This window comes from Podarcis cretensis, assembly GCF_951804945.1.
Source record: "Podarcis cretensis genome assembly, chromosome: 1".
NCBI classification, from domain to species: Eukaryota; Metazoa; Chordata; class Lepidosauria; order Squamata; family Lacertidae; genus Podarcis; species Podarcis cretensis.
In genome coordinates this window covers 68648528-68674140 of record NC_137170.1, presented here as the reverse complement: position 1 = coordinate 68674140, position 25613 = coordinate 68648528, and the positions used below count along the sequence as shown (strand labels likewise).

The following is a 25613-nucleotide window of genomic DNA, read 5'->3' as shown; positions in this document are numbered from 1 at the left end:
AAACAAGCTAGTAATAAGTTCAAGTGGATTCAATCATATTAGGTTCCCTAGTAAATGAATCTGGGTTGTGGTGTCCACATAGTGTTATTTTGCTCTCAAATCTATTAAAGAAAAGAAGGAAAGAAATCAGATGCAGATAGCCTTGGAAACAGCTGTAATTAAACTGGAGTTCTAAATAATCAGCTAAGCTGGTAAAGGACTTTGTGTGATGACCAGCGAGGGGGGTGCGGGTCTGCATTTATTGTTCTTTTTAATGTATAGGCTGATCTCTTGAGACAGTCAAACTCAATATTTAGCAGGCTTTTGTTTTAAACCCACAGTCCCTTGAGAGCTGAAAAGGAATCATGCTTGGTTAAATGTGGGAAAATTTAGTAATGCCTGGTTAAAAGCTTTACAGCTGGATTAATGAGTAACCTACACTTTAATCATGCTGCTACTGCTCTCCCACTGTGTTATAGCTCCTTCTTTGCTCCTATAAAGTTCTCCACTCTGTTTAACTTAGTCACTTACAGCCTGAAAATGCCAGTGTCCCCGGGCGATCTGCTGTTACTTATGCTTGGGACAGTGTATCTTAGAGAAGGAAGCTCTGCACCAATGTCTAATCAGCAAGGTATGGCTATGATTTTGTGCTTGTCTTTAAATGTTTTCTAACGGCATGGATCCATATTACCGCATGATTAATAGATGTTATCTTCGCTCGGAGTGCCTCCAGCCTGATTTGTTTTGAGGGAGATTAGACGTTGGCTGTTTAATGAGCATTCATTTTGATCCGTTTGTGCAGAGGTTTGATAACACTTTCATCGGCACAATGTCATTTCACATTTTCCAGTGCATTTCCCCCTCGCTTTCCTTACTGCAGAAAGTTCAGTCTTTTGAGGAAGTGGGTTTGTTGTGCAAGACTTTCCAATCCATTATAAGTGTGAAACCTGAATTTGCCCATGTGATTGAATCCCACTCAAAAATAGCAGTAATCTAGGAGCTTTAAAAAAAAAAAAAAAGTTCTCAATTTCATCCCAGCTGCAATTCTTCTGCATGGGGTGTAGTGATTTCCCTCCCCTAGTCCAAACTGCCTTGCCTAAGGAGCAAATGGCTATTTATTGACTGACAAAACTGAGAGTTGATTCAGATGCCCTGTGACAGCAGCTACATGCATAATATAATGCAAGAAAAGCAGGCCATTGCATGTATAAGTGGTGTCCAAACTTTTTTTCAGAGAGGGCCAGATTTAATGAAGTGAAGGGCCGTGAGGGCCGACCAAAGTTGTTAACCCTAACCTTGGACAGGCCTGTATTTTATATGAATTTTTCAGAAGAGTCACCATGTGGAATTCATGCATCAAAACAGTGAAATCACTTGTTTCTTCTTAAAGAATAACAAATGTATTATAGTGCATACTTCATTTATGATCCTGGACATAGTCTATTCATGAAACTTTGTATGACAGCAATTAATATATTTTCCTGAACTTTACTTATTCATATATCAGTTTTGATCTTTATGTGATAGATAGAAGCCATAGAGGCAAACAGAAGTGCTGCTGGACCTTTGATAAAGCCAAATCTGATATAACTTCGCAGGGGTTTCTAGCTATAGCAAACTTTTCCAGAGAGTGATATTTCACTCCCATTTCACTTCTATTTGGCATGAGAATGTAACTTGTTAACCACTGTGTATATTTCCAAAATAAGCTATGACAAACACACCCTGAAGCCTGGGTTCTCTTTTTTATTCCCCTGCTGGATAAAGGTAGTCCATCTGAAATCCCAGATGTTGCTATGCATGTTAAACATACACATATATCTTGAGCTATTTTTCTTTGCAAAGGTCAACCAGCAGAATGAAAACACAAAGTTTGAGTGCACTTCTCAAATTTAGAACCTTGAGTGTTGATTGTTTTTGCTAGTAACTTGAGTTGTACTCACTGCATTCATAGTGACTTGCAGTGCAAGCCTTCTGTACTCAGAAGTAAGTTATACTGAGTTCAGTGGGATTACTCTGACATACATAGATGAAGGATAACAGCCTAAGATTAGTAATAATATAAATTATTAGATATTAATGGGAAAACTTCAATTAGTACGATCTGGAAGTGAAAAGTTATTTGGCATCTTATGGAAAAAACTGGAGAATGACATCCAGCTGTCTTGCCCACCCCCTCCATTTTCTGCCTCTTGTCTCTTTTTTTTATGCCTTTCAGATTCCAAGTGTGGGCAGAAAGTGGACGCAAATTCATGGCATCTTTATAGCTATCTCTCTCGGATTGTTGGCGGGACCCAGGTGCAACAAGGTTCTCACCCATGGCAGGTGAGCATATCCCTCCCAGTTACATCTTTAGTCCAAGATCTAAGGTCTCCAGCTCAGCTTTCCTCCACCTGGTGCCCGCTGGATATCTCAGACTACAGCTCCCATCATCCCTGCCAATTGGCCATACTGACTAGTGCTCATGGGAACTGTAGCCCAAAACATCTGGAAGTCAGTAGACTTTTCCGGAAGGCTGGCCTAGCTTATCATGGAGGTGGGGGGGGGGACAAACCAAAAACCAGGGTATTGCTTGCAGGTGGCAAGAATAATCTCCATTCTCTCTTGGTTGCTGGAAAACGGTTGTGATTCATATATTGCCTACAAAGCAGGAGTGATTTTAAGAAACTGCGAAAGGCCTACCATTTGGGAAAATTCAAACAATAGCTTCAAACCCATAAGCAATGGCCTATCTCGGGAAAAGTAATTCATGCCCTCAAAACACCCTTTGCCTGGGGTTCCCTGATGAGAAATAGACCTTTATTTCTCTTTCAGAAATACAACAGGTGGGACAAAGTTTGCCCTTGCCCAAAACGTATTTTGACCTCTTCATGCTTCTAGGGACATACATAGGAAGCTGCCTTAAACTGAGCCAGATCATTGGTCCATTGGTCCAGTATTATCTATGTTGGCAGCAGATCTGCATGGTCTCAGGCGGGATCTTTCATATTGCCTAGCTGAAATTTTTTACCTGCACCTCCCGGGATTGAACTTGAGTCCTTTTGCATTAAAGTTTGTCCGTGGAAACTGAATTAAAGGTTGCAATCTGAAGTTTGCTTAGTTTTCAATATGTTTTTGTTGTTCAGTCACTTGTTTGCTACCTGGAGCTCCCTTTGGGAAGAAGGGCAAGATATAAATTTAATAAAAAAATAAATACTACGAAGCCCCATCGGAAGATACGCTGAGAATACAACCCTAAGCATGTCTACTCAGAAGTAAGACCCATTGAGCTTAATGGTGCTCACACCCAAGTAAACAAGGTCTAGGATTGTAGCCTTAATTTTCAGTGAAAGGGAGTCTGTAAGAGTATATGGTCTACTATTTAAACAGATCTTTCAGATCAAAAATCAGTGGTAAAAGAAGTGTTTCTTTTTAATGACTGCCCTGTAATATTTGAATTTTGCAGATATACAAGTAGAACATAGGGGGAGACACAGCTTAAGTATTTAAACAGATGATAGCCAAGACTGCTTCCCCACATCAGATCTCCAGAAAGAAGCAAAAGCCCAAAAGGCCTTGATCTTTTCCAGCTTCTATGTATGTGTCTTGTAATCTGATTGCCCCAGAATGCTTCTTTTGTTTTCTGTTCTCAACTAGCTTGCTGCCTCCTTCTAGCTAGAGAGGGGACTGAGAATGAGTCACCTTCTGCTTCACCAAGCCTCCTTGGACCATTTATCTGAAGTTTCCTAAAATAAATAAAAAAAACCCCCACATGCCTGGCAACTTTGACACAGGCTTCTATGGGAATCTCCAACAGTACTTCTGGTTCCAATATTCCACATAATACTTATTTTGTCTCCTTTCCCCTTCCCCTCATTCTTTCTGCTACAGGGAATGACTAAGATATGATGAGCATGAAGGTTAACATGTAAATGTAGACATTCACTGTAACATAGGGAGAGAGGGAGGGAGAAAAATACCAAGGTGGCAGGATGATTTTAGTACTGTCTACTTATCACTTCTTTACATGTGAATGTTTGCATTGCAAGACAGATATTGAGAAGCTCTGAAAACTAAGAGTTCTATAGGAGAATGTGATAGTTAGCATTCACTACTGCTGCATATCCCTAGTAATTTGGTGTGTGTGTGCGCGTGCGTGCATACACCCACCCCCACTATTTTCAGACATTAGCAAAATTCATTCAGGATTGTAAACTTTCAAATGTGAATGCCAATAATCACCATGTCAGGACATGCATGGCGCCTCTTCTGTTTTTTGTCTTGCTTTTGCAGATGCGATAAGAAAAGGTTTGCATTTTCTAATGTGACATGTTTTCTTTATGGCACAGGTTTCCTTGAAACGAAATAATCGTCATTTCTGTGGAGGAACCCTTGTTTCCTCTCAGTGGATAATCACAGCTGCTCACTGTGTTGTAAGCAGGTACAGATAGAGAATTCCATTCTTTTGTAAGCAGGTGCAGATGGGGAATTTCACTTGAAGGCCAAAAATTCCAGGTTGTTGTTTTGTTATATATTTTTCATAGCTTTTAAAAAAATGTGCACTGCACCTGAAAGCAGCTACTGAAGGGCAGTATATAAAGTCATAAAATAAATATAAATGCATAAATGAAATATTTAGGGTTTGGTGCTATGTGATGCTATTTCTGTATTTTGTTTGGCTTTGTTTCAAAAGATGAAAATCAGTTCCGCCCCCTTTTTTATAATGGTTTTCTACCACAATGCAGATACCTGCTTGGTTCACTGACCGTAACTGCTGGAGAGCATGATTTGCGCCAGAAAGAGCAGGAAGAGCAAACCCTACATGTAAAATCTATCACCAGACACCCAAAATTTAATGTGAAGAAACCAATGGATTATGACATTGCCCTTCTGAGAATGAACGGTCACTTTAAATATGGTAATCTTGTCTACAATTACCTGCCTGTTATAAACATTATTTGTAATACTCAAGGGAAAATAATTTATTATCAGAAAGCATAGGTGAATCACACAGATACAAATTTCTTTGCCAGAACTGCTGCCTTTTCATTGCTTTATTCAGGAGAACTCCTAGGACCAAATTGAAGGGGATATTGTGGACTGTGTAGATTAATTAGTTTCTCAAGGCGAGTGTAGTGTGATTGATTTGCCATATGACCAGCTTTACAACTCAACCACTCTGAGCATGCCAGTTGGGCCATGTGACTTGGTCATGAATCAAGCTGTGGCCATTGCCAAATCAGCTGCCAAGAAAAATGTGGCAAATAAAGAAAGTACTGGCATGCCCACCAAGTAATTTCTCACAATCTCTCTCTAGTGTGCTGAACTGAGAGTACAGGAAGCAAAGAGGAGAGAGATCTTGCAAAGCAGGTGTCTCCCCCCCCCCCAAGAACCTTGTTGGATCAAACCACAGAATCTGACATCCTGTTTCTCACAGTGGCCAAGCAAATGCTTCTGGGAAGCCCACAAGCAGAGCTGGAAGACAATAATCATAATGTCAACATGTAAAGCCATGCACTTAAAAGGACTAGCAGGAGGCTGTTTCCCCACTCCATACAATACAATTCAGACAAACACAAACAGTAATAAAAAAATATTGAGGTCTTTAAAAAACAACAGCAGCAGCAGCAGCTGGTACAGTGATCTTCTCAAGGGGGCAGTTTCACAGATGTAGGGCTCCCACTGAGAAAATCCTATTTCTGGTACCTGCTAGTCTGCAATGGTCTTAATGCCTCAGCAGGCAGTCCTTCAAATAGCCTGGTCTCTCAATTTGACTAATCCTTTTGCACCCATGGGTACATTTGGGAATATGAGAAATTGTAAGGGATACCACCGCAAAATTTCTGATGTGTGGAATGTGGTTAACAAACTGAGATTGTCTTTTGGGGGAGATCCCATATGGCTACATATCGGGTCCCACATGCTACAGTTAAATTAGAGTTGCCATACATCCACAATTTCCCAGACATAGCCAAGATTCAACTGTTGGAAACAGCACCCAGGGGGTTAAATGTCTGGGGAGATCTGGATGAGTGGCAATGCATGTCGGAAGTGTAGATTTTGGTGAATTTTCTTAAAAATAGCTCCAAAACTTCATATTTTTTTTATTTTGCAAAAAAAGCAAAACAACATTGCCCAAAAAAGCTGAACAACATTTGTATCTGGATTTTCACTTTTTGAAATATGGCAACCCTAATTAAATCCCAATTTCACAGAAGGAAAGGCTCAAAGAATAGCTTGCCCAAGAAACTGAATGCAAGGCTGCAATCCTCTGCATGTTTTCACTGAAGTATATCCTGTTGAACTCTGTGAGATTTACTTCTGAGTAGTTCTAAATAGGATGCGGGTGGCGCTGTGGTCTAAACCACTGAGCCTCTTGGGCTTGCTGATCAGAAGGTCGGTGGCTCAAATCCCCACAATGGGGTGAGCTCCTGTTGCTCAGTCCCAGCTCCTGCCAACCTAGCAGTTCGAAAGCACATTTGGCGGGAAGGTAAACAGCGCTTCCATGCACTGCTCTGGTTTCGGTGTTCCATTGCGCCAGAAGCAGCTTAGTCATGCTGATCACATGACCCGGAAAAACTGTCTGCGGACAAACGCCGGCTCCCTTGGCCTGTAAAGCGAGATGAGCGCCGCAACCCCACAGTCGTCTGTGATTGGACTTAACTGTCAGGGGTCCTTTACATTTACCTTTTTATTTCTAAATATGATTGCTCTGCATATCCCATCTCCCCTTCTCTGTCTCTCTTACTGGGATGAACAAGACAACTTCTCCTTTGATAGCTGTGTAGATAATGTCCCGTGCTTGGCCTGGATGTGAGTGTGTGTAGTAACCTCTGGCTTTGGGGTGATTAGAATGTAGCCTACTGTACAAAGTTTCCTTATACTTGCTCTGAAAGATTAGCGAGGCAGGACTTAGCTTTGCAGAAGCCATGCTGATCCTTCTTCAGCAAGACTTGATCTTCTATGATAATTGTGTTTTTTCCACCCATTTATCTGGTGGATTCAGAGCATAGCTCCCACTGCAAGGGCTGCAAAGGTCTAGTAACTACTGTTTGTGTCCTGAATCTCTGGAGAGAGCACCACCAGTCACTGTAAAGGTAAAGGTAAAGGTACCCCTGCCCATACGGGCCAGTCTTGACAGACTCTGGGGTTGTGCGCCCATCTCACTTAAGAGGCCAGGGGCCAGCGCTGTCCGGAGACACTTCCGGGTCACGTGGCCAGCGTGACATCGCTGCTCTGGCGAGCCAGAGCCGCACCCGGAAACGCCGTTTACCTTCCCGCTGGTAAGCGGTCCCTATTTATCTACTTGCACCCGGAGGTGCTTTCGAACTGCTAGGTTGGCAGGCGCTGGGACCGAGCAGCGGGAGCGCACCCCGCCGCAGTGTGTTATATGCAATACCTTTAAAAGTGCATTTGAAACCCATTATTTCCCTCAAATAATTCTGGGCATTCACAGAGTTACAATTCTCAACAGCACTTGACTAATGACAGTGCCCAGAATTCTTGGGTGTGGGGCAGGAAATGCACTATGGATGTGCTTTAAAGTCACACACAGCCAGAAGCTAGATAAACCAGTAGAATAATGTGGTATAAGGCAATTTTCTAAGCCAAGTGGGGTCACATCATGGGGAAATGGCTCATGGGGAAATGGCTCACACACTGCTGTATGGGACTGGGACTTGAGAGATGTGGGGATCTTGCAGAAATCTTTATGGTCCTATAGAACTGTATTTTTTTGTGGCTTGTTTATGGATGAGAGAAAGAAAGGGCTTGTATTCAGGTTTTTGTGAGTTACACACATTTGAGAAGCACACAAAACCAAAAAGTTTAACAGTTTGTGTGATGTTGCTTTTCATTTGGAGCTCAAAAGGGTTGGGACTTAAATTAACATTATTCTAATATGTCACACATTAATATTCCAGTATGCCACTGTGTTCATGGCAGGTTCAACAGTTGGGCCAGTATGTCTTCCTGAACCCAATGAAACGTTCGATCCAGGATATGTATGTGTCACTTCTGGCTGGGGTCGCCTAAGAGAAAGTAAGCCTAAGCTATTATTTTTGGAAGCACGGCCATATCAAAGCAGCTGTGTAAATTTTTTTGATGCGAGTTGATGTTTTGTGATTCATCCCTTTGCAACACAATCCCTAATTGGTTAAGACTTCCCATATGCTGAAACAAAGATACAATCATAAATGAGAAGGGGGGGGAGTGGTTTTGAAGCTGTTACAGCAGAGAAGAGAGAAGCAATGACAGACTGAAGAGGCTCAAGAAAGGTGACCCTTCTCACAATTAAGGAGCTTTGGGGAAATATTTCTCCTTCCAGTGTACAACTTTCAACTCCAGATTGATGTCATTACTAAAGCTTCTTAGTGAGCAAATACTGGATACTGCTGTAAAGAGATATTCAGAAGCCTGTGTTTATTTTTGGAAGGACATAACTATATCCCCCCCCCCTGCAATGTCCAATGACCTCACACTGAATATTCCAAAATTCGCCTTGGCTCTACTTCCTGTAGTGTCACTTGGCATATTTTTCTGTGGCAGCCACATTGAATGAATGGCTGAAAAAATTATTGTCTCCCTCGCTCCAATGAACTGTTCCTCCACCAACACCATTCGCTGTCTGCCTTGGGCATTTTGTGGAAAGGATCATATCTTGGTTACAAAGCACCTGCTTGTCATGCAGAAGGTCTTCCAAGTTCTAGCCCTGGCATCACCAGTTAAAAGAACTGAAAGGTGGGGCAATAGGTGATGGGGAAGACCTTTGACTGAGGTGCTGGAGAGCTGCTGTCAGAATAAATGGACCAATAGTGTAACTTGCTATAAAACTGTTTCCTTCGGTGTGCTTGTTTTCTAGATGGTATCCTCCCTGAAGTCCTGCATGAAGTGGAGTTGCCCATCCTAGACCACAGCGAATGTTCTAGAGCATTGTCAACTTTAAAGAAACCTGTTCAGGGTGACACTCTAATGTGTGCTGGATTTCCAGATGGCGGAAAGGATGCCTGCCAGGTTGGTAAAATGAAGAGCCTTTTCTTCCCATCTACCTGCCTGCCTTTCTGTCTCTGTGATGGGGCGGGGGAACTTTCCAGGAGGAAGAACAGACCAAAGAGATGAAGCTCATACTTTTCATGCAGAAGATCCCAGGTTCCACTCTCAACACCCGCTGTTAGACTCCTTTTCATGAAGCAGCAGTCCGTCACAAGCACTTCAGGCCCAAAATATTTTGCTGCCTGAAGCGAAACTCAAATGGTGTCCCATCCCACTGGTACAGCCAATGCTATGAAAACATCTGTAGCGTTCAGACATAAATTCTTGCCTTCCTCTGTAGCTTTGCCTTAAACAGATCACTTCAAACTGCCACATGGCAGGGGCAGTCCTGTCCACTGGACAACTGCAGGATGTACTTTTGAAGGATCTCTTAAAATACTCGCATGCAGTGCTTTATATATGTCTCATTTGGATCTGTTTCTTTTCCCTGCAGGGTGACTCTGGGGGATCTTTGGTGTGCATGCGTGAGCATGGTTCTTGGACCCTGGTTGGGGTGACCTCATGGGGCTATGGGTGTGCTCGCGGCTGGATGCAAAACCTAAAAAAAAAGTATAACAGAAGAGGAACACCAGGAGTTTTTACAGACCTTACCAAGGTGCTCCCTTGGATTCAGCAACATATCGACACCGGTAGTCAATATTAATCACCTTCTGCCTAATTCACATATTAAGGCGTGTATCCAGCAAAGTTTTCCCATTTGCACAAGGATTATCACTTCTGCAGTGGAAGCCCCTTTCCTTCTCCTCTTCCTGCATCTCCCTGAAATCTACTGCAGAAGGTTAGAGAAAGCCCTAGGACCATTTGGGGGAGGGGGGAGGAAAGGGAATGGAAGTTCCATTGCACAAATGGAAGTCCTTGCATGAACAGGATTAATTTGTCGGCAACAACCCTAAATCTTTTCTTCAACGCTGCCAACCCGACAGAAAAACATAACCTGTTAGGGTGATATGGGGAAGTTGATTCTTCTGTAAAGCTAATAATTGCAGCTTTGACTGGGTTGTATGGCAGATAATACAGTCCCTTATGTTTTTATATGTGCTGGAAGCTGCCCAGAATGACTGGGGCAACCCTATCAGATGGGCAGGGTACAAATAATAAAATTATTACAAATTATTATTATCAGTTTGATTTCAGCAGCTTTACTGTCATGACAGCTGCTGTGAATTCCACTTAGAACTGTTCCAATACAGTTGTTAGGACAGGCTTCCTCAAACTTGGTCCTCCAGATGTTTTTGGTCTCCAACTCCCATGATCCCTAGCTAGCAGGACCAGTTGTCAGAGATGATGGGAGTTGTAGTCTCAAAACATCTGGAGGGCCGAGTTTGAGGAAGCCTGCTTAGGACATCCTTGTTATATGGAGTCAGGCCCAAAGGGAGCAATGGATGTTTGGTTGTTACAAATTCATTATTACATTTCTGATTTGCCATAACATTAATAGTTCTTCACTAGGATATTTCTCTTTTCCTTTTTAATTAGATATCAGAATGAAAAGCTCTAGAGGTGAGTATAATGTGCTGGAAAACGCCTTCCTGAACTAAGTATGTACTGGCAGAGTCCAAGATTTCTTGTGTATGATTAAAAAGTATGGATTAGAGATGATTATTTTCGTGATGCTTAGTTTTGTCTGTCTTTGCACTGCATATCTGTTAGACCAATAAATCTTGATATCATCATATCCACATCACAGCATCATGCAGTGCGCAAGATGGCAAACTCCCTGGTAATGAAGGACAGCTTGTTTTCCCTGATCATCCTAAGCATTTTTACCAGGACAACCAGTGAGTAGCTGAAGTCCCTTTTCAGAAACTGTACCTGGTATCATGCACCTGTGCTTTACTGATTGCCAACTAGAATTCAGTCCTTGTGCATCAATCCAGGTTGTGCGTTTGGACTCTGCTCGTCCCAGAAGGAATGCATATACTGCTGAATTTTACCCGCTTTGATGTGGAATCCGATATGTACTGTGACTATGATGCCTTGTCAGTGATTTCTAAGGACGATAGGCTCCTTGGTGAGTGTCTTCTTCAAAATATATAAGGCACCAGGCTGCACTTTTTCCCAAATGAAAAGCAGGTGGTTCTTGTATAGTTGAAAAGTTGGATATGATATCAAAATTTGGTGCCAGCACATGCTGTACTGAAGTGAACACATGATGTGCATTAATTACCTGTCCAAACAGGAATTTCACCTATGGGAATTTGTGGCATGGACACAAAAATCACCCCTATTTTCCTCTGAAGTCTTGGCTACCATAGTAGTGTTTTGCTTCCCAGTATGCCTGACACTGAGTGAGGCCACCCATGCCCAACAGCCATGGGGAGGGTACAAATATAGAGGAGTTGCTCTTTGCTTTCCCTCATTGATGTTGGAGGGCCCTCACCCACATTGACTGAACTCACTTTCACGTTGACAAAAGTTGCAGTTGAAAATGGTGCGTGGCCAGCTGAGCAGAGGATAATGAAGACAGGAAAGAGTTATCCACCTATCTCATCTGCCTTGCCCACATTCTTGCTTGAGATGGCCCGATCCTGACCTTGCTTTTCCTTTCTGAAGGGATTTTGGAATCTCATGTGTAATGATGCTCCAGACAGTTAGACAGAGCTGAGTATTCAGAGGTGTTTTGGGGGGCAGACATCCAAAACAAGCTTTGCTGCTAAGATGCCCGCAATGAACACAGCTGAAATCTGGATACAAATGCTAGGTCGAGCCTGGCGTATATTAAAGCATTTTTGGGTTGACTCTTCTCCCTTCTGGATCTTATATAGCCACCAGGTTACACATTGTTGTTGTAAATTAAACTGAATCAGTGGTGTGCGGTGACATTTTTTTGAAAGGGAACAATTAGGGCCAGAGGGGCCAGCTTGCAAAGGTGACAGCGGGCAGGGGATGTTGCATGTGGGATGCCCCAACATCCTGACATTGTGCAAGCATTGCGATTCCCTCCCTAACCTGGACAGAAGCATCCCAGGCTTTGGGAAGGAGGTGCCAGTGCTCTGATAGTATGCTGGAGCTCTCCTGCCTCCTTCCCCAAGCTGGGTGGGCTTTGGGAGGATGGCAGAGTCAGACTCTTGAACTCATCGGAGCATTGTACCTCTCTCCCTAAGCCAGACAGAAGCTTCCTGGATTTTAGGAAGGAGGCCCCAGGGGAACATTTAGGGGACTAGTCTTCCTAGTCCACTGATCACACACCACTGGCTTGAATACTATGGTCCTAAGCATACCTATTCAGAAGCAGGTTCTTCTCACATTAGCAGAACCACTCAGTAAATATTAGGAAAATTACATTGATAAAATTAACGTCTTTCAGGGAAATTCTGTGGCAAGGAGCCCCCGTTACCGATTTTGGTTGGTTCCAATAGCCTAAGGCTAAAATTTGTATCTGATAACAAAGAACATGGATCTGGGTTCTCTATGATATACCAAACTATTGAGCCAGCTTCTCTTCAAGGTAAGTATTGATACTTTCTAATAATATATGAGAGGCCAAGGAGGCTTCACAACATATATGGATTACAGGCACTAGATCTGTTACTTTATTGATTGTGATACTTTTTTTGTACCTTACCAGTCCTTACATGAGAGTGCTCTAGGGAGATTCTATGATTTGTAGCTTTAGCAGTCATTGGTCGAGATGCAATACAGAAGGGTTTGATGGTGAAGAACTGAGCAGTTGCACAATTATTAATATAAGTGGACCACATGAGTCCTTTACAGACTTAGCTCTGAAGACCTCTGGAGGAAAAAAATGACTCTATAACAGGTAGATCACTGAATGTCTTTGGTAGATCACTGGCTCATCCCAAAGAAGCTCAACAAGTTTGGCTCCCCTAAAGAAAGCTCAACATTTATTGTCCTGCACCCAAAAAATCCAGGGCTTTCCTCTTCCCTAAAAGAAGCTCAACAACTTTGACCTGAACCCCTAAAAAAGGGGGTAGATCACTGCCAGTCTTTAACTCTGTGAGTAGATTGCAGTCTCTTGGGAGTTGGCCACCCCTGCTCTATAAGAATCAAGGGCAAACATAACCTATTCTTCAAATACCCATATTTAGAAAGTTCCCTTATTACAAAATTGACTCTTGGAAGTCCATTGAAGCAACCCTTAAATAATAAATAAAACAACCACCACCTTATATTTTACTATAAGCATAATGAGCCCTCAAAAGCTTTCAATGGTTTAGTTTGCTAAGGGACTATTTAAATTGTCTCACTTTACTTTTGCTTCACTGTCTTTCTAGACTCTGGCTGTGGATCTATTGCCATACTCTTTGAGGAAGGAACAATACAAAGCATGCACTACCCTGATGCTTACAATAATCTGGCAGATTGTCAATGGATTGTTCAAGCTCCAGAAAACCACGTGGTCAAGGTACAAAGCAGGGCTGATTTACTGGCATCAGCACAAAGGGTTTCCTCTGAACACCATAAGTTTGATTCCAACCTTCACAAGCAATGTAACATTTCGCTCATGAGGCTGCCTTATTTTGGTGCTGTTTTATTATTAGTTAACATATAATATCTTGCATTGGGATATCATTTAAATGCAGTGGGTAGTATTCAACTAGGTTTTACTCAGGGTAAAACTTCATGTACATAGACCTCCTCTAAGTAAATCTTAGTTGAATACCACTGTGTGTGGATTCTTTCTTTCTTTCTTTCTTTCTTTCTTTCTTTCTTTCTTTCTTTCTTGTTTCAGTGTCTTTTGAACCTGTCTTTCTTCAAACTCATTCATACATTTTGGGTGTAGTTTTATGTGACACTGACACTTTTGCTATATTTGTGTGATATAGGGGTGTAGGTTGTATGTGATGCTGTTTCCTCTGTTTACATTCTTGTGGTAAATCAATAATTCATTCCCAAATATGAATTTCAGACACTAGAAAATGAAGTATACTCTTTTTCTTTCTGGCAGCAACCATCTCCAGCTTTTTCATCACATTCTTCTACAAATGTCGTCATAGACCAGTACCCCAATATAATTTGCATTTCTAAAATGTTGGGGTGTACTCTGTTCCCAAGTATTAATGTCTTATCTGTTAATACTCCCCAGTATTCACGTTATATCTGTACGTCTTATTGGAGGCCTCCAGTGACTACAATGACGTTTGACCTTGGGGCCCCAGGGGTTGCTACCCACATTTTGATACATGCAAGCATTGTAGACTACAGTCAAGCACAAACTGTGGATCTGCTTTGATTTGTAAATTATAATAAATTATAATGTTTGCATTTGGGGATGTGCAGAGAAATCCTATGCATGTTTATTCTGAAGTAAGCCTCCATGTGCATCTGAAGCATCTGAAGTGTGCTCCATGTGCACATTTATTCCAGCCTTTATTGCAGCATTAATCTATGCCTTGTTTAAATAGTATTTTCTTACTTGCCATAGGCAGGGCAGCAATTTAGTTTCCTTGGTAACACTGCTGAATGATCTATGGCCAATAAGAAAAATATCTGAAACTAAACCTCTTTGTGTTTGATGAACTTCAGGGGTTTTTTTGCTGTTGGTTTTGTTTTGTTTTGTTTTGTTTTCGAAGCTCACATATGAAAATTTTGAACTGGAGGAAAATGAAGGCTGCACTTATGACTCAGTGACAGTGTATGAAAATATTGCAAAGGATAATGAAATAGGTTTGTTTTTTATACTTATTTCTAATGCTGTGCACTAAATGAGATTTGAGTCCATTGCCAGGATTCCTTTCTTCCCAGTTGGGTTTCAGTACCCAAAATAAGTTCAATTTTGGGGAAAGTAGTGGGTAGTGTGGCAACGCTGCAAGAAATGGATTCGTTTCACTACACACCATGTACACACCTGGTTCTTAGAACTGGCCCCCATCCCTACTTCAAGTGAGCAAGTCTTCTGCAAGTGATTGGGGTAGGTTGCACTTTTAAACAAGGGGATCAGTTGCTATCACATGTAGTCACATTGTTTTTCAGTATTTGGCTAATCTTGCATTACACACACACACACACACACACACACACACGATAGCATAATTACAATTCACAGGGAAACCTCTAATCAGCATCTGAAACTGTCCATTATACTTTTTCACTCTACAAATTCCTTTAATTTATATCAAGGAAATAGTAGCAGTGACCTAACACACAGGGTGTAATACAACACTGAGCAAGCATTTTAGTGCAAGCATTTCTGCTTAATAGATGGAGCACTTTCCCCCTCCTCCCCTGCCTAAGCCCCCTGAGCAGATCTGTGGAGGGTGCAGGGGAGAAGTCCTGTTTCACTAGTGGAACTCATTGTACTGACTTCCAACGATGCATCAGTTTAATGGGATCTGCCCCAATGTTGATATAAAGAGTTTGTCAGCACAGAGGATGCCAGTTTTTTTTATGACACCCGTTTGATTTAACGTTTTGTATGCTGAGATGCAGGGAAGGTATTTCTGTTCTGCTGTGAACCTTGCCACTTACCTTGTTTAGCTCGATCCTGTGGATTTGCTGTCCCAGCACCAGTTGTGAGTTCCTCTAGTACCATGCTGGTCAAGTTTCATTCAGATGAGACAGAGACGTTTGGTGGATTCAAAGCCAGATTTTTATTCATCTCTGTTGCAGGTAATGGAAAATGGAGGATTATTCTAGCCCTAGAAGAAAGTTGATTTGAGGAATTCTGACAATGACTCTCCCCTCTTTCTTTTTGAAACTAGATCTAAACATATCAAATTCGAGCAGTGAAGTAATGCTTCCGGAGGAAATAAGTGATGCCTCAAATGAAACTGACATTCCTGGTAAATCATCTTCTGTGAAGGTATCCTTTGGTAGGAGAAGGGAAAGGGCAAAATGAACATAGAGAGGAGTCCAGGGTTTGGTTTGTAGATATTCTATAGGTATTCTAGATATTCTATAAATTCTACATACACACCAAGTTTGGCTGGAAAATTTGTTTTCCTAATAAGGCAAATCCAAAATATATTGCAGACTTCACTGCCTCCATTGCATCCTCTACTAGCTAACTAGTGGAGCTCCTCCAAATGGTTCAGAGGTTCCTGGCGCCTGAGAGAGTTTCCTTGGAGCCCTCTGTGGCCCATTGTTTATAAGACATTTTGAATGTAAAGTTGTATGACTCTGTAGCGATATATTGATCCCATAGTTCATGCAGAACAAGCATGAATCTTGATTATGCTCAGTCTGTATCATGGTAAACAAAACCTAGCCAGCAGGGCATCCTTGGGCAGCTTCAGGGCGTGGTGAAAGGGGTAGCACTTGAAATAGCCATTGGCCAATTTCTAGTACACCGATTCTTGGGAAGGTGACTGAGAAGGTTGTGGCAGAACAGCTGCAGGCATTCTTGGAGAAAACTGGTTAGCCGGACCAATTTCAGTCTGGTTGGCCTGGTTTAGAGGTCAAATCAGCCTAGCTTGTCTGGATAAATGACCTCCACTGGGAGAAAAACAAGGGTAGTCTAATTATTTTGCTTCATCTCAGTGTGGCTTGTGATACCATTGGCCGTGGTATCCTCCCAGACCAGCTCTGTGAAACTGGTGTCAGGGTAGTTTATGGTAGTTCTGGTCCTACCTACAGGGTCGGTTCCATAGAGTCGCCCTGGGGCATTTATGCTATGGGATGCTGCAGGACCCTATCTTATCACAGTGTTAAATAACATCTATATGAAGACACCTGGAAAGATCATTGTGGGGATATGGAGCAAAGTATTATGAGTATGCTGATGATGCATCACTCTGTCTATCCATAATGTCTGAACTTGGAGTGGTCATGCAGGCTCCGGACCAGTATCTGACCACAGCTGCGGGCTGGATGGGGGCCAGTGAACTGAGTTTAACTCCTGGCAAAACAGGTGGCCTTGGTGGCTAAGGGTACCTTTTGCTAGCTTTGGTTGGTTAGGCAGCTGCAGCTGTTCCTGGACTGAGATGGCTTGGCCACTGTGACCTTTGATTACTGCAGGATGCTCTGTTATGGGATTCCCTTTGACTTAACCTAGAAGCTGCTGCTGGCTCAGAATACAGTAGCTAAATTGCTGATTGTGATACCCCATTGACACCATGTAATGCTTCTGCTAAAGGAGATGCGCTGGCTGCCAATATGCTACCAGGAACCATTCACATTTTGCTTTGATCATTTAAAGCCCTAAAAAATTTGGCACCACCATAAAGTCTTGTCTGCAGTATCCCTCCCTGGCAACTGCGCTCCTCAGATGGAGCATTGCTGAGAATACCACATGCCCCAGAGATGCACTTACCCTGAACTAGAAATTGGGCTTTTAGTGTTGCAGCTCCAGCTCTCTGGAATCAATTACCAGCTGAAATCAGACAGGCACCTCATGTGATGACGTTTAGGTGCCTACGGAAGACATTTTGGTTTAGGAAGGCTTTCCCCGAGGTGCATCCCAGTCATTTTATGGAAGATCAGTTTTATATCTGATGAACTTGTTCTGTTTTTCAAATTTGAATGGGTAGCTTGAGTGTTTTAGAGTTGAAATTTTTTTAAAAAAAATGTCCAGTAGCACCTTAGAGACCAACTAAGTTTGTTCTGGTATAAACTTTCATGTGCATGCACACTTCTTCAGATACATGCACATGAAAGCTTATACCAGAACAAACTTAGTTGGTCTCTAAGGTGCTACTGGACAATTTATTTTTTTTATTTTGACTACGTCAGGCCAACACAACTACCTACCTGTTTTAGAGTTGGTTTAACTGATTTTATTGTTCTTGGGATGTGTGATCCTGTGCTTAATTCTATTTTTATTGTGTACACTGCATTAATGGGTTTATTTTGCAAAGTGGTCTATAAATTCAACAGTTGTAAGACATGGGTAGGCAAACTAAGGCCTGGGGGCCGGATCTGGCCCAATTGCCTTCTAAATCCAGCCTGTGGATGGTCTGGGAATCAGTGTGTTTTTACATGAGTAGAATGTGTGCTTTTATTTAAAATGCATCTCTGAGTTATTTGTGGGGCATAGGAATTTGTTCTACCCCCCCCCCCATATAGTTTGCCCCCCCACAAGGTCTGAGGGACAGTGGTCCGGCCCCCTGCTGAAAAAGTTTGCTGACCCCTGGTGTAAGACTAAGCAGGTTGCTAAGGTCAGCAAATGTAAACTTGCCTGGGACAGCTGCTCCTTCCCACCAGTAGTGGCTCCTGGAACCAAAAGAGAGAGAGAGATGGCGAGGCTCCCTCCTCCATCATCACCATGCTGTGGCTGCTGGTTGTCCTAATGAACTGCTTCATTAGCCACCGCTGAAATGCCATCCTATCATTTGCCTGCAAGTCCTACTAAATCCAGTGAGACTTTCATATTAAATAGAATCTGCCTCTGTAGAATCAGCCAAATGTGGGCGGCTTCCCCCCCCCTTTTTAAAAAAACTATTTTTATTAAAGATTTTCTTGGTTTACAAAAGTATATACATTGTGTCTTTTTCAGGTTGTAAAGTCTTCTCTGTAGATCTTGTACATTTGAGTGTTGTATACAGTATAAAGTTGGGGAAGAAAAGAAGGGAGAGAGGAGGAGTGGTGGTGAGACTTACATGTGGGCAGCCTTATTTCGTAATAGGCACAAGTTGTTGGTTGTTGTTTTTTCCAAAGTGCAATAGCTTTTCCTCTTTTCTATGTTGCCAGCTGACATTTGTGGAGTAGCATTCAACCAGCCCAGGTTTCTTTTCAGTCGGATAGTTGGAGGTGAAGAAGCTGTACCATATTCTTGGCCTTGGCAGGCAAGCATACAGATTTTGGGAGAAAACATCTGCGGAGGGGCAGTTCTTACAAGCACATGGGTGGTGACTGCTGCTCACTGTTTTAAAGGGATGTAAGTACTATGTTATGCTTTAGCAACAATAGTTCACAGCGCCTGAACGGTTTGGAAAGCACATTAACAAATGCATTATTTAGAGTGTTGCCCTATGAATGTCTACTTATGACTACATATTGATAAGTGTGTATAACATCCTTCACCAGCCTGCTGAAGATTTAGACTATTGTGCTGGCTGGGGTTATGAGAGTAATCCACCTGGAAGGCATTAGCTGAAGACTGGTATGCTTAGAGTGCAATTCTGTGCATGTCTATGCAAAAGATGCCGTGCTTGAAAACGGAGGCTGCTGCCTCCTATGGATTTTTTAAAAATATGTCACTATCTCCCATAACATGAACTCCCAACCCCCATTTTTCACCATACTAGAAGAATTCAAAGAAGGTAACACCCCAGAAGTTCTGAAGACCAGTCATCACCCTCAGAGTAACTAGGGATAGCAAAACATGCAGATAAATGAAAACATGTGTAGGTTTGGCTCTTGGCAGACTACGTACCAAATTGCAAGAGACCGAAGGATTTATATTCCTCTGGTACCCACAAATAATGTGGGTATCTACTCAGAAGCAAGTCCCGCTTTATTTAGACTTCAGTGCAAATCAAATTTGTTTGTATTCTGTGTGTATTTGGAAACCCTGTGTGGATGGGAGTAACATATTATCATGCTTGAATGAAAATGTGTGGGACAGACTGTTGGAAGAAACTTTCGGGTTTGTTTTAACCAATTACATTCTCTGTAAAGGGAAAAATACAGAGATTTTTGGAGTGTGGTTGCTGGAGTTCACGACCTCGGAGAACAAGAGCACAATAGTCAGGTTAGTACAAGTTATTCTGTATTTATGGAAGGAACATGCCCTTATCCCGCAACATGCACAAGGAATTCTACCCCCTCCCCCAAGACTGTGGGAGCAAAATGAAAAAGAGTTTTACATGAAGTGTATTTTCAAATACATCTGTCTATCTATCTATCTGTCATGATGGACTTTATAGTGAAGTAGGTTATTACCAGTATGCATGTTGTTCTATGACTGCCAATCACAAAAAGAAAACTTATCTTTCTAAAACAGTGATTGCGCTATACTTAGTCATTTCGAGTCCGGACAATTGCATAAACTACCTGAAATGTGTTTGTAAAAATTGTTTTTATTTAGGATTTTCTTGGGTTACAATAGTACAAGCATTGTCTCTACTTTCATATCATAAAGTCCTTTCTAAAACTGGTTTTGTTCGATGTGACACTTTAATGTTGTATACAGTATAAGGTTGGGGGAAAAGGGGGGGAGAGGAGTAGAGCAGTCTTTGAGCTGCTGACATCTTTCCATGTATCATCCTGCTGTGCTTTCCTATTTCTAGAAAAGATTGGTCAAACAATGCATTCTGCATCCAGATTTTAACACCACGACTACAGATTCAGACATTGCACTGGTGGAACTCACTGAGCCTTTAGAATTCAATCATTATGTTCGTCCTGTGTGTCTGCCTGAGAAAGACGAAAAGGTTGAGGCTTCCAGGGTGTGTGTCATTACAGGTTGGGGCATTCATTATGAAGGTGAGTGCATTTTCCTTTCAGTAAGAATTTTGTGTTCATCTATTAGCCAGAATGATTGCTAGCCATTCCTTTTTCATTAGGGACTAGTGGAGAAGAGGGGTTCATGAGCTGAAAATGTGGACTGCAAAAGAATTAAGTTCATGCAAGTTAAGCTTGGCATGTGAAAGAGAAAAAATAATATTCTCTTCACATTTAAGGAGCCTATATCTGAAACTTAGTTTTTGCTGAGTGTGCTCTTTTTAACCCCTCAAGATGGAGAACTTTCAAGAAAACTCCATCAACTTGAAGTTCCTATTTTGGTTTCTGAAGAATGTCAGAAATACTATATGAACCATCCGGGTGGTCTGAACAAGCGGATGTTCTGTGCCGGATTTCCTACTGAAGGAGGAAAGGATGCATGTACAGTAAGCAGTCAGAGTAAATTCTATTCAACCAGGAATTAACAAGGTCTGTGCAATCATTCTGCAAACACCCAGCAAAACAGGGACCCAGAACTTTATTAGAGCCAAGGCAAAGCTTATTCTGGTTCTTGTGTAGCCATAACTACCAAGTACTAAAACACAGAGTGGAAAATGAAACTAGGGATAGGCAAATTTACCCCATGAGAGGTCTTCTAATTAATTAATGTCATGATAGAAGCTGAGATGAAATATCTGTTCTTCTAAGATCTCGTAAGCATGTTTGATTTTTGCACGTGCAAAGCCATGAGTGAGAAAGCTATTGAACAAGGACAGTGGATATTAATCAATATCTCATGATTTCTCCTGCTAGTGGCCTCTCCATTTCTACCTTCTGTGGTTCCCTCACCTCCCCACTGCTTTTCAAACAGTGTTTTGCTGTTATCTTAGTGGCAACGACATTGCCATGCTCTGCTTCATTCTGAGGAAGAGTGAGGGGTGAGGCAGTCAGGAAAGCATCACTTTGCTGCAGCATCGGGTCTATAACTGCTTGAAGGTCTCATATGAATGTCAGTGGAACTGTTTTGTTGGCAGGAAACCTCATCTGAAATATTATTATTATTTTTGGTCACAATTCCTTATTCCTTACTCTGCAATAGTGTCTCTTACCATAACCATCCAGAAACAGAGCTCTATAGATTGCTATCTTTCACTCTGTTGAGTACCTACTTGCTGTCATACCTGTGTGCTGGCAAATGATAAAAGAATGAGCAGCTTAAAGCTGGCAACAGTGGTGGTTGCAGGAGACAGGCGCTGCATTCATTTCTTTGTTGCTAGCTTCAGCCTACAGTCTGAAGATAAGGACACGAATAGCAATACCCCTTAATATTTAGAAAATGCAGAATGTGTAAACTGAGGTCACACTGATGGCTCTTGAAAGTATCTTTCCTCGTCAACTTACAAATAAGTATACATTAACTTTAAGCTCTATTCATTTTTATTAGGGTGATTCAGGAGGTCCACTGGTTTGTCCATCAGAAGAGTCAAGCTACTATACCCTTAATGGAATAATAAGCTGGGGTCATGGTTGTGGAAGAACTGGCTATCCAGGAGTCTATACGAATGTTGCGTCTTTCACGAATTGGATTGGTCAGCACATATATGGAACCAGTAGGCATCTGTGTTTATTTTAACGACAGCATCCAATCTGGAGGGACGCTTTCTAAGGAGGGATGTCCAGTATGCTCCCACAGATATGTGGGGCTGTATAGAAGTGTCACAGACCTACTGGCACCCCCTGCACGTGTTAGAGGAGATGGAAGCAGTGCTAATGTAATTGCACACATGCACGCACATGCACCTGCTCTGGGACGAAGTCCTGTGCTTCTTGTCTTTGGGCACAAGAAGACAACATAAACACACCACACATGTGTTTACCTCCTCTGGAGAATCACCAGGCTACTCAGGGTCTTGTTAGATGAGAGAAACAGAAAGTGGGGAGACAGCATGAAGATGTAGCACTGGATTCAGGGGGCGAGGGGGGTTCCTCTGCACAGGGTGCTGAGCAGAGGGAGTGCATCATCATCATCATCATCATCACCATCATACCTATATTTATATGGATGTGCAGAACAGAAGGCAAGAGGGAGGAGGGAGTGAAAACAAGGAAAATTTAGGGAGGGGATGCCAAATTTTGTCCTCACAGGGTGCCATATTACCAAAGTCCAGCCCTGAAAAATGTCTGGTCTCCTACTGCAGGAGCCAGTTCTGCTCCTAACACCTCCTCTCGCTCTGCCTACCACACATACTACAGTAAGGCCATGACTGCCCCTCCTTACATTGATGAAGACCCTAGCTCTGCCACAAAGGCTTGTTCCACAATAAATTGGCCTTCAGGCCTCCACAATACTCTTGCTTGATTTTGCTCAAGCGAACCAAAACAGTTGCTGCTTTGCAGTTATTGGTCATCTGAAAGTGTACAGCAGGCCATTAGGTTAAGCAATGACTACATTATTTCCCATGCCAATGTATTTTATTGCAGTGATACCATGCAGGCTTAATCCATGAATGATCCACCTTGTCAAACACTCTAATTAGAGGTTCTTAACCCATGTGAGGCACCTGTCTAAAACCCCATTTCTCCCTCAACCTCCCTATGGCCTTTTCCTGTTTGCCTTCCCTCTCCTCATTTCTCTCAGTTCTGTATATTAAAATTATTCCTTCATCTCTTCCAATCAACTGTGGCTGCACCAACACTGACCCTAGGCTGGGGTCCCAAGACTCACAAAATTGTGTTCACCTATTGAAACTGGAACACAAGTGTGAAGTGCTTTGAACTGCTAGGAACACAACCTCTGGGGTCTTTTTGAATTCATCACAAGTAGTAGTAGCACTTAATTAAAAGCCATTTTTAGAGAGGGCTGCTTTCCCCATAACCAGAGGCAGACCTAGGCTCACTGGCACCCTTGGTAAGTTGCTGTATCAGTACATACACCCCCACCCCCACCCCTGTCCCTTGCACTTTTCACAAGGAGATATCTGTGCCTCCAAAGCTGGGAAAGAACAAAAAACTTTGCTTTTTGTCACCTTTCATGCTCTGCCAGTGACTTCCTTCATGGCCATCAGGGTCTGCTCCACCTCCTCTCCTCCTCTGCCATTGGTCCATCTGCTTCCCTGCCTCCTTCCACTCACTGCTTTTGCTTCTGTCTTTTTCCTCTTCCTGCAACTGTTGCTGGCTCTCTCCATCATTCTTTCTTCCCTCCTCTCACACTTCTAATAGCACTGCCCTGCCATGGTGCCCAGAGAAGCTTGCATCCCTCGCCCAGCCACCCAGAGCAGTGGAGGAGCAGCTCAGAGAGCATGCAGACAGGCAGGAAGGAAGGCTCCCAGCCACTCTGAGCCAGAGTGGAGAGGCATAATTTTTGCACCTGCCCTTGGTGGGGGTCGACCTAAATGACCCTAGGTCATTTGCCCATAACAAGTTTGCGACAGCATCGTTATAATTAGATGGCTATGATCTCTTGGCTGTTTTATACTTGGACTTGACTGTCTTGCCTCTTTTGCAGACTCCTCAAGCCAGGAATGAAGATCTTCTATGAATGTGAGCATTTAAATCAACAGCTAAACCATGTGACTTGACAGCTTTGTTCTAGAGTTCATGGACTGCATGTTTCATAATTTGAAGAAGAAGAAGAAGACATAGCCTTCACATGCGTAAAATATATCAGTGCAGCTTTGGACATTTCCATTTATAAATAATGTTGCTGCAATTCTATTGCACAGTTTCCTAGGAGTAAGTCCCATTGAACTTACTGGGAGCATGTGAATTTTCCCCAATGAAATGTTTCACGTGAATATTTTTTTTATAATGTAAGGTAACATAAATTATTATTTTTTAAATCTATTAATATGCATTTTTCAATTTATCATGCCATATGACAGTAAGATCACTTTCAGACATCTAGAAGAAGCACATGTACTTTCAGTTTCTTTTCTTCATGCTCCAGAGTCTTAGTAAAAAAAAACAGGTTTGCAACCCCCCCCCACACACATGGAAACATCTGTTCTGTCCTCACATTGGGATATTCATTTATTAATAAAGGTTTGATTGGTGTGTGCATATTTAAGTTTCTGTGTGCATTTAATGATTACTTAGGTAGAAGCACTTGATGAAGATTAAGGATAATTCATAGATTTACTGTAACCTGGAATGGTCACTACAGCCTTACAGTAAAGATAGTAAAGGTATCCCCTGCCCCTTCGGGCCAGTCGTGTCCAACTCTAGGGTTGTGCGCTCATCTCACTTAAGAGGCTGGGGGCCAGCGCTGTCCGGAGACACTTCCGGGTCACGTGGCCAGCGTGACGAAGCTGCTCTGGCGAGCCAGCACCAGCGCAGCACACGGAAACGCCGTTTACCTTCCCGCTATAAAGCGGTACCTATTTATCTACTTGCACTTGGGAGATGCTTTCGAACTGCTAGGTGGGCAAGAACTGGGACCGAATGACGGGAGCTCACCCCGCTGCGGGGATTCGAACCGCCGACCATGCAATCGGCAAGCCCTAGGCACTGAGGTTTTACCCACAGCGCCACCTGCGTCCCATTTTTACCCACAGTAAAGATAACTGTTCTTTACATGGATGTATGATCTTTTTTAAAAGCACACTCTCAACTGCCTGTAGTTTGAAGCGAGGGCAAGGAAAGTAGATGTCATTGGGTTGGGTGGGTGGTGCCATTGAACTCTTAATATGGCTGGATGTTAAGCAAAGCAAGAGGGTAAGACAACCTGAACTGGTATTGAAGTCATAGTGCCAGCACTGCCTGGTTAACTTTACTTGTAGAGTCTTGGAAGGGACCTGACTGGGGGTGGGGGGGATATCTTGGAGGAGGGGAATGTCATGAAGAGTTTCAGCTGTTCATAATTTACTACCACACCACGGATTCCTCCTATCCCAAGATCCTAATATACGTCCAGGTTCCTTCCATACTTCTGTAATTTTCCTGAATCTTTACTAATTTTTTTAAAAATACAAATAAATATAGTTTATCAAATCACATGGTGCATTCTCCTATTGAACCTATTTATGTGATGGTTTGGAAACTGAGGTTTCTAATAAAGAGCTACTCCGATTCCTGCTCACAACAGCCAGGCTCACAGTGGCCAAACACTGGAAGTCTGCTGCAGGAGATTTGCAAAACTATTGGGACCTCCAGTTCTGGACCATTGCATTAATGGGAAAGTTAACAAAACATACATCCAAAAGCGAAGGACAACTTTTCTATAGTTTGGCATCCATTTATTGAATATGCTCAAGCAAAGGAATATGATTGGCAGCTGCTCTCTTCCCGTGGATTCCTTTGGGAAAAACATTCTTGGATATTAT

The 25613-nt window shown here is 42.4% G+C and overlaps 1 protein-coding gene across 1 annotated transcript; it reads left to right on the top strand.

Annotated features, from left to right (window-relative positions):
• Nucleotides 1-405: 405 nt before the first annotated feature.
• On the top strand, nucleotides 406-24353 carry OVCH2 (ovochymase 2; the record flags this gene model as incomplete). Its single annotated transcript, XM_079953337.1, has 21 exons — nucleotides 406-610; nucleotides 2198-2304; nucleotides 4308-4399; nucleotides 4704-4876; nucleotides 7903-7998; nucleotides 8819-8970; nucleotides 9443-9638; nucleotides 10486-10509; nucleotides 10697-10787; nucleotides 10887-11020; nucleotides 12317-12457; nucleotides 13245-13375; nucleotides 14544-14637; nucleotides 15448-15579; nucleotides 15672-15752; nucleotides 18598-18784; nucleotides 19528-19600; nucleotides 20139-20334; nucleotides 20587-20738; nucleotides 21737-21902; nucleotides 23798-24353. 21 exons carry the CDS (start codon nucleotides 406-408, stop codon nucleotides 23815-23817), a joined length of 2643 nt encoding a protein of 880 aa, XP_079809463.1. The 3' UTR covers nucleotides 23818-24353.
• Nucleotides 24354-25613: the final 1260 nt, after the last annotated feature.